This window comes from Chelonia mydas, chromosome 1 (genome assembly GCF_015237465.2).
Source record: "Chelonia mydas isolate rCheMyd1 chromosome 1, rCheMyd1.pri.v2, whole genome shotgun sequence".
Taxonomy (NCBI): Eukaryota; Metazoa; Chordata; order Testudines; family Cheloniidae; genus Chelonia; species Chelonia mydas.
This window is the reverse complement of record NC_057849.1, coordinates 153,580,228-153,594,603: the sequence shown is the minus strand read 5'-3', so window position 1 is coordinate 153,594,603 and position 14,376 is coordinate 153,580,228. Positions and strand designations below refer to the sequence as shown.

General features: G+C 41.9%; 1 protein-coding gene across 5 annotated transcripts in view; it reads left to right on the top strand.

Annotated features, from left to right (window-relative positions):
* TRAPPC10 (trafficking protein particle complex subunit 10) overlaps positions 1 to 14,376 on the top strand; it is a 94,162-nt gene that overhangs the window by 67,845 nt on the left and 11,941 nt on the right. For 4 of the 5 annotated variants that reach the window (XM_037903013.2, XM_037903020.2, XM_027826827.3 and 1 more), the window contains 4 exons: positions 3,739 to 3,968; positions 5,159 to 5,259; positions 5,795 to 5,921; positions 8,688 to 8,858. In XM_037903013.2, the coding sequence (XP_037758941.1) occupies positions 3,739 to 3,968; positions 5,159 to 5,259; positions 5,795 to 5,921; positions 8,688 to 8,858 (629 nt within the window). Of the gene's footprint in view, positions 1 to 3,738; positions 3,969 to 5,158; positions 5,260 to 5,794; positions 5,922 to 8,687; positions 8,859 to 8,995; positions 9,150 to 14,376 lie in introns of those variants that run through there. The other variant, XM_037903031.2, reaches the window with a different exon arrangement.

Sequence of the window (14,376 nt, the reverse complement as noted above, 5' to 3'; positions counted from 1 at the left end):
GATATCCTTCTTTGAGAAGCTAATCTTTTTTAGAGAAAGGGAACGCAGTGGATCTAATTTACCTCGATTTCAGTAAGGCATTTGATACGGTTCCACATGGAGAATTATTAGCTAAATTGGAAAAGATGGTGCTGTCTGTAGGAGCCAGCTGAGGTCACTCAATCAGGGTGAACTGCAAACAGAATGGGGCAAACAAACCCCAAATGCTGGTGGATGTTCCAATACTTAGATTTACCAAGCGAGCATAAAACAGCTTCTATAGTACCTCACTGGTTACTCAGAAGTCCAAATAATGCAGTTCCCTTAAAGTACCCAACCTCAGGCCTCCATCCAGACACACATGTCGAACATATGATGATGAATTCTGAAAATCTTATTTCATCATATAAAATAAAAGGTTCTCCTGACCCCAAAGGACCAAGCCCCAGATCCAGGTCAAATAATAACTTAGATCTTACTCCAAATACACGCTATAGTCAATTCTTATTAACGAAACTAAAATTTATTAAAAAAGAAGAGTGTTGATTAAAAGATCAAAATACATACAGACTTGAATTCAATTCTTGAGGTTCAGGTACATAGCAGAGATGAGCTTGTAGTTGCCAAAAGTCCTTTTAGAAATAGTTCATAGGTTATAGTCCAATGTCCATATTCAGGGTGACTCCAGTCAGTGACTGGGGATCTCAATCCTTATGGCTTAAGGTTTCCCCTTCTTGAAACCCAAAGCAGATCTGAGATGAAGGATCGTGTCCCAAGGTTTTTATACATTTCCAGCAGCCTTTTGGCCTGAGAAAACAATAGGCTTGACTTTCCTTCTTCCAAACATCATGGCAATTAGCACAGGATAATTTATCCATTAAACAGTTCCGACACAGATTATCACAACTTTCAAAGAGACATAGACAATAATACTATTTCAGTCAAGTATCTTCCTAAATACTAATACTCCTTTTTTGATCTTTGAATCAAAGCTATACCAATAGACAAGACTTGCTTGCTTACATCACAAGACCTGAACAAACATCTACTCTTCTATCTCTAACAATGCAGACTTGCATTTCAAAGCTCTGTTCATTTACATATCTTTCTAACAGTCTCTAAAGTTCAGCCATGGATCAGGTCAGTTTGTGAATTAAACTCTTTCTGGCCCTGTCACCTTTCAATGAGATATTTTATTATACTCATAATGTCACAGATGGAGATCAATATGAAAATTGAAAGGTGGATAAGGAACTGGTTAAAGGGGAGACTACAGCGGGTCACACTGAAAGGTGAACTGTCAGACTAGAAGGAGGTTACGAGTGGAGTTCCTCAGGGATCGGTTTTGGGACCAATCTCATTTAAGCTTTTTATTACTGACCCTGGCACAAAAAGTGGGAATGTGCTAATAAAGTTTGTGGATGACACGAAGCTGGGAGGTATTGCCAATACAGAGAAGGACCAGGATATCATACAGGAAGCTCTGGATGACCTTGTAAACTGGAGTAATAGTAATAGGATGAAATTTAATAGTGAAAAGTGCAAGGTCATGCATTTAGGGATTAATAACAAGAATTTTTGTTATAAACTGGGGATGCATCACTTGGCAGTAACAGAGGAGGAGAAGGACCTCGGAGTATTGGTTGATCACAGAATGACTGAGCCGCCAATGTGATATGGCTATCAAAAAAGCTAATGCGGTCTTGGGATGCATCAGGCGAGGTATTTCCAGTAGAGATAAGGAGGTGTTAGTACTGTTATACAAGACACTGGTGAGACCTCATCTGGAATATTGTGTGCAGTTCTTGTCTCCCATGTTTAAGAAGGATGAATTCAAACTGGAACAGGTACAGAGAAGGGCTACTAGGATGATCCGAGGAATGGAAAACCTGTCTTATGGAAGGAGACTCAAAGAGCTTGGCTTGTTTAGCCTAACTAAAAGAAGGCTGAGAGGAGATATGATTGCTATCTATAAATATATCAGAAGCATAAATACCACAGAGGGAGAAGAATTATTTAAGCTCAGTACCAATGTGGACACAAGAACAAATGGCTATAAACTGGCCATCAGGAAGTTTAGACTAGAAATTAGACGAAGGTTTCTAACCATCAGAGGAGTGAAGTTCTGGAACAGCCTTCCAAGGGAAGCAGTGGGGGCAAATGACATATCTGGCTTCAAGACAAGGCTTGATAAGTTTATGGAGGAGATGATATGATGCGATAGCCTAATTTTGGCAATTAATTGATCTTCAGCTATTAGCGGTAAATATGCCTAATGACCTGTGATGGGGTGGGATCTGAGTTACTGCAGAGAATTCTTTCCTGGGTGTCTGGCTGGTGAGTCTTGCCCACATGCTCAGGGTTTAGCTGATTCCTTCCCAACCCCAAATATGGCAATTTTCCCCCAGGGCAGATTGGAAGAGGCCCTGGAGGTTTTTTGCCATCCTCTGCAGCGTGGGGCACGAGTCACTTGCTGGAGGATTCTCTTCACCTTGAAGTCTTTAAACCACAAGCTGAGGACTTCAATAGCTCAGACATAAGTTAAGGGTTTGTTACAGGAGTTGGTGGGTGAGATTCCGTGGCTTGCGTTGTGCAGGAGGTCAGACTAGACAATCATAATGGTCCCTTCTGACCTTAAAGTCTATGATTCTATGAAAATTATGTAATAATTAAGAAGCTAGGATATGTTTTTTATAAAGCAATGGTTAGTGCGCAGGAAAGTGAAGAATTATTTGCCTCTCTAGCCAATGTTTCATTTAATCATATCCCAGCTTCTCCCAAAGCTCTGCTAGTGCATCTCAATCCTCTCCTTCAGTTTATATGTAAAAGCAAGAAGCAAAGACTCAATAGTTGAATAAGGAGAGATTAAAAATAGGATAAATGTAGGCATCCTATGTGAAAATTTTTAAGATATGTCACGAATGCTGGTTAAATCCTCATTAGTACATAGTCTTGTGTTATCAGTAATGAAGCTTGTGTAAAATGAAAGAAATGAAGTAATAGGATATAAGGAGTCACGGGGACTAGTGGTAAAAAAGGACTGGGTAATGGAGCAGGTGAGGACTGAAGGAACATTGATAAGATTCAGACTAGTCATTAAATTGCTCTGTCAAGAATTTTCTTAAATATTGGAATGGACTACCAAGGAAGGTAGCCAGTAGCCCTTCAAGAAGAATTAGGGAAACACTGGAAATTAATGGAAATAATGAAGGGTAAGGTTCTTCATGATGTGGGGGTCTTTGACTTGATCTACACTTGAAAGTTAGGTTGGCAAAGCTACATTGGTCAGGGATGTGAAAAAACCCACATGCCTGACCAACATGGCTCTACTGACAAACACCAGATATAGACACAGCCATGTTGATGGAAGAATGATTCTGTTGATGTAGCTAACGTCATTTGGGAAAGTGGTGTTCCTACATGGACAGAAAAGCTAGTTCTGTAAGTGAAGGCTCTATACTAGGGGGGCTCTGCCAGCCTAAGCTTCATAATGTATTTGTAGCCAGAGACTTCATCAAGGAAGCCAGTGTGGAGTTTTGGAGTTCTACAATGAGTTGTATGGCTGCAGTCCTCACTGACAGGGAGGTGTGGGTTATAGACACTATAGGTACCAAGCCTTTTAGGGCTCCTTCTTGATCGAAGAAGACGTTTCTAGCCTTTCAGTATATGATCTCATGACTTGATAGCTAGAGATGAAAAATGGAGGTTGTGGAGGGGAGGAATATTTCTAAAATTACTTCATATTCTACACAATTGTAGAAAAAGTCTCAGAATCATCGTTATTGATCCAGTCTTCTGAAAAGATCACAAGCATCACCCTGCCAGTGGCTCCTGCATATCATGTGATAGAATTTGACCTAGAAGTTATCTATTTGCCATCAACCCCAACAGCTTCAGTGGAAAGTGAAAATCTGGTAAATAAAGAACTGCACAGGAAAAGCAAAGAGAAGCAGAAAACGGACAACTGCATGGCTACAGTTGACCAAAAAGTAAGATGACAAAAAAGTTAATTTTTTGACCACAAGTGTTTAAATTGACCAAAATATGAGTGAGAATAACCTACTTGCACAGAACACCTTCTAGCTTAAAGGATATGAAAGCACGTCAGACTGTATGAAATAGATGCAAATGTATGTGTACAGAATTTTTAAGGTATGTACAAAAATACACAGAACTTTATAGGTGGATGAGTCTCCCTTCACCAAATACTAACCTTCTCTGAGGTTTGACATTCTGTGCCAACAACCCAAGTTGGAATTTGGCCCACAGACCATAGTTAATACCCCTACTTTTGTTTTAAGTGCCATGGGATCTTTAATGACTCCAATGATCAAAGCCTCTCTTCTGATCCATCAGAAAGATGTAATTTCTATATGCAGAGTATCCCTGCACCATTCTGGTACACTGCTTCAGTATTAAGAGAAAAGAATGTTCTGATTAAACCAGTAACAACACTTCCTTATACAGCTGGGACTTAATTTGAGAGCTCTGTCCCATGTTACTGATTTTATTGCCCTATGTTTATAACTAAAATTGTCTGCACAATGTACTGGCACTCTTACTTCTCACATGCTTAACTATTGTTAAAAGAAACTGCGGATTGGTTGGTTTTGGAAACTAGGGGGGGCGTTTGGTGTTCATAAAGATTATGAACATATGCATATATGAAAAGAGTTATTTCACTTAGTGTGTATACACATTAAGGGAAAATCTGCATTCAGTTCAGGAGGAACTTTTTTGAAGCTCTGTGCTGAAGTTCAGAATACAGATTAATCATCCCTTACATTATGTTATGAAGTTAATAGGTTTGTTCCATTAGTAGTTTATTTTGAGACAGACAAAATCTATGTGGTTATTGCAGTAAGATGCCCCTGGTGGCAGCATTGTTCTCCCTTAATATTTGCCAGCCCTTAAAGTGCTCTGAAGAGGCAGATCCCATGGATGAGTCAGCTTAGGAGTTGACGTCAGGGAGACACCAAGCTGTAAGCGTGCACACGCACAAAAAATCCTCTTCCCACCTTAACAAGCTTAGTTGTTTGATAAATCAATTTTTTCCCCCTTTTGGATGCATTAGGTTTGACTGGTCAAGACAAAGTTTCTGGGAAATGTTTAAGTGTTTGGAATTGGAAAATAAAGCCATTATGCATGAATAAGAATTCTTTTTCTTTCTTTTCTCCAGGTAACCATTGATTGTCCCTGGTCAATTTACTCCACCATTATTGCATTAACATTCAGTGTACCTTTTAATGCCAAGCATTCCTTACTGTCAGCTGGCAAACGGTAATGTAGTCTTTAAATATTTATAGTCTGTTTCCTCTTAGAAAACGTTTGTAGAAGTTGATGTTCTGTATGTAAACTTTCAACATAAGTTTTTTTATTTTTTGTAAGAGGGTGGTGAGTTTTGCCACTTATGAAATGCTCATTTTTGGATTTACCCATTCTCCCTTTCACACTCCCTCAGCAGAACAACAAATACATTATTGGTGGTATAGTTTAATCATATAGTCATAGGCTAATTTTCTCCATCTTTTGGTCTCCATGTTAGAACTCAGTAAAAGCAAAACTACTAATAAAAAATAACTGTACCATAGACCTACTTCTGCAGACTCAGATTAGCAATTAAGCAGAGAGAAAAAGAAATAATATGCCTGTCATTTTTAATAATAATAATATGCCTGTTCTTGCCTGAGTGTCACAATTAGAGAAACTCTATAGCGAGGATGAAATGTTTTTAATAAAGTTTTCTATGAGCTTGCAGTGAAACTGATACAATAATATACGTTGTATATTGATATGTTCAATGCTTAATTTTCAGGAAATATGTACAGGTTTGTGTACAGAATTTGTCAGAACTCTGTTTCCAGCTGTCAGACAATAACCTAAAAAAATTTGGTAACTGCATAGATCTACAGCTGGTACCTCTGAAGCCAGAATCCCAACAGGTAAGATTCTCCTTGATGGCTCATTACCTTTTAGGTGTACGGAATAAGATGAGTGTATCAAGGCACAAGTGCACTCATCTTAAAATTGAAAAAATTGACACTTGTATTGCTGAAATGCTTAGAATCTGGGTGAATGGCTTTCGTAAGAGTTAATATAACAAGACTGACACACCTAAATGCAAATATTCAGGTCTTTGCAATCTCTGAAAAACAGATCAGGGTGACCTTCCCCTAAAGGGTATTTTGGGAGCTAGGTCACTCACTGCAATAGACTTTCATATCTGCTGACTCAAGATGAAATCCTAATGCGGGTCACAAATTATTAGTTTTTTCTTTGAATGATGTCTCTAAGGGTGCTCCACTCTAGGTATGGCAACACCCCCTGCACCTGGGATCGGAGATCTTCGTTAGCAGTGCCTATTGAACTGCACACACAGACCTTCCCATCTCATGCCATGAGCTGCGTGTATATATAGCACTTTGCACTCCAACCACCCCTGAGTTCTTTCTTAGACCTTTGGTCTGGGATGGAATCTGCAGAGATGCCTGCCTATCCTTTGAGCTATTAAATAGTGCCTTACCTGTTAGTTTTAGTGTAGTAGTTCTTTCCTTCCTTGCCCGCTCCCTTAAAAAAAGTAATTCCTTCCTCTTATCCTCCCTGTTAGTTCGTAGCTTAGGACTTAGTTTTCCTGCTCCCTGCTTTTCTCGACGGGGAAGTTTTCTCCCTCACCCTTAGGCCCGGATCTCCCTGGTTTAAGAGATGAGTTTCCTGTGGGACACCTTTCCAGTAACCACGGTCATTCACAGTGCAGCCGCGGCCTGGGAGAGGGACACGTCCCACAGAAGTCTATCCATTGCCACAACCTGACTGCCAGGGCCAGAAAAAACTGGGACATTTGGCTGCAACTTCTCATGGCGAGGTCATTGCATCCAGCATCAGACCCTGGCCTGGACACTTCCCCCGCTAGGTCGTCCACCGACCCTCATTCTCAACGTCCTAAGAGAAAATCTTCCCTTTCTCATGCTGATGGGAAGGAATGGGCTTCCTCATCACCTCTGAAACACTGCCACCTCTATCCCCTGCAAGGTCAGTAGCCTCAACATCTTCGGGGATGAGACATAGCTCCAGGGCCATCAGAGTACCTCCAGTACCACAGCTAAACAGAGGTCTAAAGACCCTAAATGGGCAGACCTTCAGACATTAGCACTGTCTCTCAGCACTGGAGACTGCAACATGAGACCATCAATAACAGTGCCAAATGCCGGACCAGATCAACTTCGGGCACCATGACATCAATGAAACCATCTGCATTGGTGATGTCCATTTTGGCACCGGCCAAGCTCTTGGCACCTACACCTTCGGCTTTGAGCAAACCCTTGGCACCAAGCAAGAACTCTACTCCGTCTGCTGGCTGCTCAAGAGAATGCACCTCTCCCTTAGCACCAATACGTTAAACACAGCAACCAGCAGGAGGCGGCATTACACACCCTTGGATGTCAGATGAGCATTAGCCTTTGACCTGGACAGAACTAAACCTTACAGACAATTGCAACATTTATTCCTATGAACAGCCAAAAGATCAAAAGGTGCAGACATGTCTAAGCAACACCTTTTCAACTAGATCTTGCAGTGTATACACCTGTCCTACCAACTATACAATTGACAACTTCCTCCTGGAACTCAAGCACGTTCCACCCTCTCTCTCCACCTCAATTGCCTTTCTCAGAGTGCCGATTGCTGACATTTGCAAAGCGGCCACATGGGCATCCTCTATTACGTATGACTCAGCATCTGATACTCTACTAGGACACACTGTCGTATCATCCAGATCGATTGCCACTCCAAAGCCCCAGCCTTCCAACTAGGGGCACTACTTTATAGTCACCTACAGTGGAGGCACCCATAGGGACATCACTCGAAGAAGTGTGCAGTAACTGAAGTTCTTCGAGATGAGTGTCCCTTTGAGTGCTCTACTACCCGCCCTCCTCCCCTCTGCTTCAGAGCTGAAAGATAAATTCTGGGGTAGAGAAGGAACTAGGTGGCGGTTGGACCGCACAGCACTATATATACATGCTGCTCATGGTGTGAGATAGGGAGGTGCACGTGTGCAGTCCAGTGGGCACTGCTAATGATCTCTGATCCCAGGTGCATGGGGTACTCCAGCACCTACTGTGGAGCATCTGAAGAACCACAGTTACTGCACAGGGTGAATAACCTTCTTGTTGGTCTCCAAATCCCTTCTTATTCCTCTTGCAAAAAGCTACCACATAGTTTGGTGGTTTTGGCATTCTGTGGTCAAGAATGGCCAAAAAGTGGAGTAGCTCGGAGCTGCAAACTAGGATTGAGATACGATGACAAAACAGTGCTCTGTAATAGGCATCAATCTGCTTTTTGCCTGGTTTTAAGAGACTCTTTTGTGTGTATTTTCCTAAGCAGCAAACTTAATAAATAAATAAACAAACTAACTAACTTTTTTATATTTACTCTTCAAAAAAAAAAAAAAAAAAAGTATCATGCCTGAAATACTGATTCTGGCAATGAAACTTTTCCCTTCTCATTGTAACAATCTGGGCCAGTACATGTCTGGGGATTTTAGATTGTGAGAACTGTAAAATGGTTATTTCATGGATTGATGCATGTATAAATATAATAAAAGTTCTGGTAGTAGTGTATATAACAAGACTGTGTGTTCATTAGACTAGCAGTATAGAAAGCTCTGATATTAAGACATGAGTTCATACTATGGATGAATAATTTTCTTTCAGCACATATACAGTAAGCAGTCAGTATTCTTTGTATGGGAATTGAAGTGGACAAAAGAACTTCCCCCCTCTTTGCAGTGCCAGTTTTCGGTTAGCTTTTGTCCAGATACCTCTGAAGAGCAGTCATTCTCCTTGAAGCCGTACACTTATGAATTCCAAGTGGAAAATTATTTTGTAAGTATTTTTATCTACATATTATATACCTTAGACTTAACGGGGGGAAGGAAGAATCTGTTTGGGTGATGGGAAGTCCAGGGATAGGTCTCTGTTAACTATAATTTATTTGATTGCACATATCCATTCCACTTCAGGTGTTTGCATGCTCAGTGCACTGAAGCTGGAGAATTTTTACCCACACTGGTAGGAGCATGCAACCTCCACATGCTACTAGCTGATGGCATTAAGGGCAGAGCTGCTCCTACCATTCCGTCAGTTCCTTCTCACTACCTGTGGTCAGTAGCCAGTGTGTGTCTCATCTCACAACTTTTCCTTTTCTCACAAAAAACTTTTCTAAACTTTTTGTAAATAGTTTGTATAGTTAATGGTACTTGTTTTTTCCTTTTTTATTGCTATTTTGAACTTTTGCTTTGCCTCAGAACCAGGGCATGCTAAGTCCCTGGGATTTAAGCACTGCTCTGGCTAATAAATCTGACTAGTATGGGGCGGTATGGCTAAATTTTTATGTACAAACTTACTTTCACTTGGCCTAGTCAGGATCAGGCAAGGATTACTGAATCTGGTAGCCAGAACCTCACTTCAGGTGGCCTTGGCTGATGCAGATTCTGTGACAAGAGTGGTGGCATTCATAGTCACAGTGCATCACTTTTCTTAGCTACAGTCATCTGGGATACTAACAGAAGTCCAGTAGATGACTGAGGATCTTCCTTTTGAGGGCTGTAACTTGTCTTCTGGGAAGATGTACAAAATGCTGTGTTCCCTAAAAGACACTAGGGCTCTACCCTTTTAGGTTTCTGGTGACTTGTATTCCAGATCCTAAGAGGAAGCAGTTTCAGACTCTGCACATACATCTTTTTCTACCCAGCAAGGCAGCCTGAGCAAATGAACACACCATAGGTTCCAAAGAAGGAGACGACCTCCTTTTGCTTCAACTTCATTGAGACAACCTGTGACATCTAAATAGTCTTATTTGACTCCAAAGGCAAGGCCAAAGTACCACCTTGTCAGTGTCTTATATCTCCTGTCCTCCCTTTTGCAGACTTTCCAACTTCCTAGGTGCTTGGATGTTTATTACAACCAATAACTGGTTGCTAAGCACCATAGAAGTGAGATATGTCTGCAGTTTCTCTGTCCTCCCAGTCCTCCTCTCTCATCTCTCTTCAGGGACCAATCGCACAAGACTGTTCTCATTCAAAAAATAAAATATTTTTTACAGCCAGCGGCCATAGAAGACCCTCAACATCAGGGGAAGAGATTCTCTTCCCAATACTTTGTTATCCCAAAATCCAAGGGAGGCCACAGACCTAATCTAGTTTTGTGGAACCTAAACAAATACATAATGAAGGTTTTGCATGGTTACTAGCCTGTATTATCCTGTACCTAGATCCCAACGATTGGTGTGTTGCCCATGATTTAGGTTGTTTATACGAATGTTTGCATGTCAGCAGAATCTGCATAATTAGTCTGCAGCAGGCTAGTGCCCACATCCCAGTTTACTGCAAACTATCCTTTGTGTAGACAAGCCCTTAAAGGACACTTACTTTCATGTGGCCATTCACCAGAGCCACAAGAGGTTTTTAAGGGTTTGTTGTGACCCCCTCATTATCAATTCTGTCATCCCCTTCAGTCTGTCTTCACAACATATAGGGAAGTGGTGGTGACACATCTCAGGTGGGCAGGTGGCCAAGTGTTTCCATACCTGGATGATTGGCTAGTTCAGGAAAGAGCCAGGCAAACAGGTAGAGGTTAGCATCAAGAAGATCCAGTCCTCCTTTAATTGCTTAGGCCTCTTGATCAAAGAGGGCAAGTTAGTATTGCTCTCCGTGTAGAGGATCGAGTTTATAGGAGTAGGTCTCTACTCCGTCATCCAGTCACCAAGCCAGAGTTCAGGCAATACTGAACCTGTTCAAGGACCTCAAGGTCCATCCTTGTACAACAGTAAGGAATTGATGGGACTTCTAGGGCATGTGGCAGCTGGCAGGTACTTGGCTCAGCATGCCATACTTCCACTCAGAAGCATGTGGGGGTGTTTGAAGTCTGTATACCATCCATCTCATCCCCTGTTGGACATATTGACTCAGATACCTGCAAATGTCTCTTGTCATTGCTAGATTGGTGGATGGACCCTGCCAATGTGTGCAAAGGGGTCTCTTTCCCCCTGACTCCGCCCTCAAGGCATCCATGACCAGAGTCCTAATCCCTCACTTGGGGGACCTCCAGACCCGGAGGGGCTTTGGTCAGATCAGGAATTCTCTCGACACATAAATGTTTGAGAGATGAAAGCAATTCACCTGGTGTGTTGTTTTTCCTTCTACAAATCAAAGGGTACACTGTGCAAGCTCATGGAAAATGCTGCTGCTAGGTTCTGCTTGAACAGGCGACGGGTGCCCAGTCAGATTGCCTTTGGTAGCGGCTGTAGATATCTGGGATCTTTGTATGAGAAGTGTTGTCATACTCAATGCTTAACACTTCCAGGGTGTTCAGAACCATGTGGCAGATCTTCTCAACAGAACAATTAACAGGAATTACAGATGGTCCATCAGAACACACATTGCAAAATCCATTTTTCAAGCTTGGGAAAAGTCAGAGAAAGATCTGTTCACTATGTAACTGAAGAGGAAGTGTTACCTGTTACATTCTAGAGCAGGTGACAGTCCAGGCTCTATCTCAAGCTAAGTCTACAGTACAGAGTAGGGGTGTGATTTCCCCTGCTTGCGTACACAGTCATGCTAGCTCTCTTAAGCTAGCTTGACTATAAATAGCAGTGAAAATGCAGCTAAGTCATGCCTCTGTTGCCACTACCTGTGCTACCATGGCCACATCGCTGTTTAACCCCTCACTAGCTTGATGACAGCTAGCATTGCTATGTGTACCTGAGCAGAGGACTCACACCCCTAGCTCGTTGTGTAGCTGTAGCCCTCTGCCTTTTTTGTTGTGTAAGGACATACTGCTGTTTACATGTCTTCCCTATTCCTCTGATTCCAAAGGTGGTGATCAAGCTCAGACAGGATCACACTACTCTAATCCTGATGGCTTGAGCCTGGCCTTGACAACATTGGTACTCAACCTACTGAGTCTTTACAGTCGGGATCCCATGACTCTCCCTCAAGACATGAATATTTTACAGGACCACAGCCAGATGCTGCTTCCCAATCTTCACGGCCTTCATATGACCGGTTGGATGCTCCGTGGCTAATGCTTGAGGAAACTGCAAGTTCCCTAGAGGTTCAGAATATTCTCTAAACAGCAGAAAGCCATCCTCTAGATACGCTTACGTGATGAAATGGAGATGTTTCTCTCTGTGGTCCCAGCAGCAGGATGGTACTTCTACAAAGTCCTCTCCTCAGCTTATTCTGAAATACTTACTTTACCTAAAGGAAAAATGCCTCTTCCATCAGCTCCCTGAGAGTTCTCTTGGTGAAAAAAAAAATCATAGACTCTTTCCACCTATGAAACCCCATGCTTCCATAAGATCTAAATACAGTTTTGTCAGCATTAATGGGTCCACCTTTTGAACCTAGGGCTGCTTGTTCATTTTTTGTATCTCCTATCTACTTAACCTTTTTTCTGAAGCCTCGGTCTCATAAGGATGAAGAAAAAGCTCCATGTTTTGGACTGCCACAGGGTGTTCGCCTGTTACCTGGGCAGGACTAAAGCAGTAATGTCCCCATAGCTGTTCATTTCCTTTGCTGATACAATGAAGGGGCGACCATTCTCTGTGCAGAGAGTATCTTCTGGATCTCATCCTGCATACTGCTATGACATTACCAAGGTTTTTCCACCTGAGAGAATTTTAGCTCCAAGAGCACAAGCAGCATTAGCTTAGCTGCATTCCTGTGTCAGATGCCCATCAGTGACACTTGGAGGGATGGAGCTTGGTCATTGGTACATACTTTAACTGAGCTTTATGCTGTCTCCCAAACCTCAAGAGATCTTGATAGATTTGGGAAAGTTGTGTTGCAATCCTTGTTCAGATAGACTCTGAAACCCTCCTCCATTCTGAACCATTTCTGTCTCCTGAAAAGGAATGGACACATGCAATCACTTGAAACAAAAATTGTTACTAACTTGTTCCTTAACTGTTTGAGATGTATTGCATGTTTCCATTCTACGACTCACCCTTCTTCTACACTGGAGTCTCAGCATACTGGATTCTGGTGTGAAGGAACTTAAGGGATGGTCAGAGTGGCTCTGCCCTTTATACCATTGGCTGTCAGCACAAGCATGCAGTGGGTTGTGTGCTGCCCCAACGGGTAGCGCTGTGGGGGGGGAAAATCTCTGGCTTTAGTGCACTGGTTGTGTGCACACCTGAAATGGAATGGATGTGTGCAACGTATCTCAAAGGACAACAGTTACAGAATAGGTAAGGAACCATCTTTTCTGTTGCTTCTTTTTAAAAGACACACAAATGATGTCAGCATCCATTTCACAGCTCAAGACTAGAGATGATGATGAGCCAAAAAGCTAAATGATCTCATTTTTCATCTATCATTAACAACATCTTTTCTGAAGAATTTGACTTTGTTTCTCCTTCCCTGCAAAATGGCTTCATGTCACCAAGGGTATTAGACTGAGAAGACTGTACTGAGCTCCTTTCTTCCTGCTAGCCTGATGAGGCCTTCATCAATCAAAATGCTGTTGTCAAATTCTTTTTGGCTTGCTATTTAAAGAAAGATGTTTGAAAAATCTCACCTTTTTCTTGTGACTTCATTTGTGAGCTTTTCTGATGGAATAGTTTGGGTTTCTTTTGGCCTTTATCTTAAGTGCTTCCTCTTTCTCTTCACAATACAAATTCATTGCCTTCTTCATCAATTAGAAAGCTTGACTGGATATAACTCAAAATTAAATAGTATTGGCAGCAGTCCATGTGTTGGCCTCTCCTTGCCCAGTGAGCAAAACTGACAAAAAGTCCCCCATTTGAACCTTTCTTGAGTTTAAACCAGTGAAGTAGGCGTTGCTGACTGTCTGAATGTTACGTTAGGTCTTTAGCTGCTTCTGTAAACTGGCTTTAAGCAAAGCTTTAGGGGAGTGTGTTTTGCCTACCCACTTTCAGATGTAACTAGACTTCACTGGTCTCTTGGATCAGCCCAACCCTCCTCTGTTAATTTTTGTTCCCTATGACCATAACAGCATATTTCCATTAAACTGTTCAGCACCAGTAGTTTTGTAGTAATTAACTTATACTTGCCTCTTTGAATATGTTTGGACTATTAGACAATCTTGACAGCAAGAATGGTGAAATTCCTTTTTTCTTCACAGATTGTGTCTAAAATTAGTAGTATAACAAATGATCACTACTTGTAATTGAGGGCAGGTTTACAATATGGACCTATAGCGGTATAACTGCATTGCTCAGGGGTGTGAAAAATCCTGAAGCGGAACAACCCTGAACGACAGTTATACTGCTCAATCCCCACTTCTCCCCCACCCTCCCGTGTAGACAGTGCTATGTCGACAGGAGAGCTTCTCCCACAGACATAACTACTGCTTCCCAAGGAGGTGGATTAACTACACC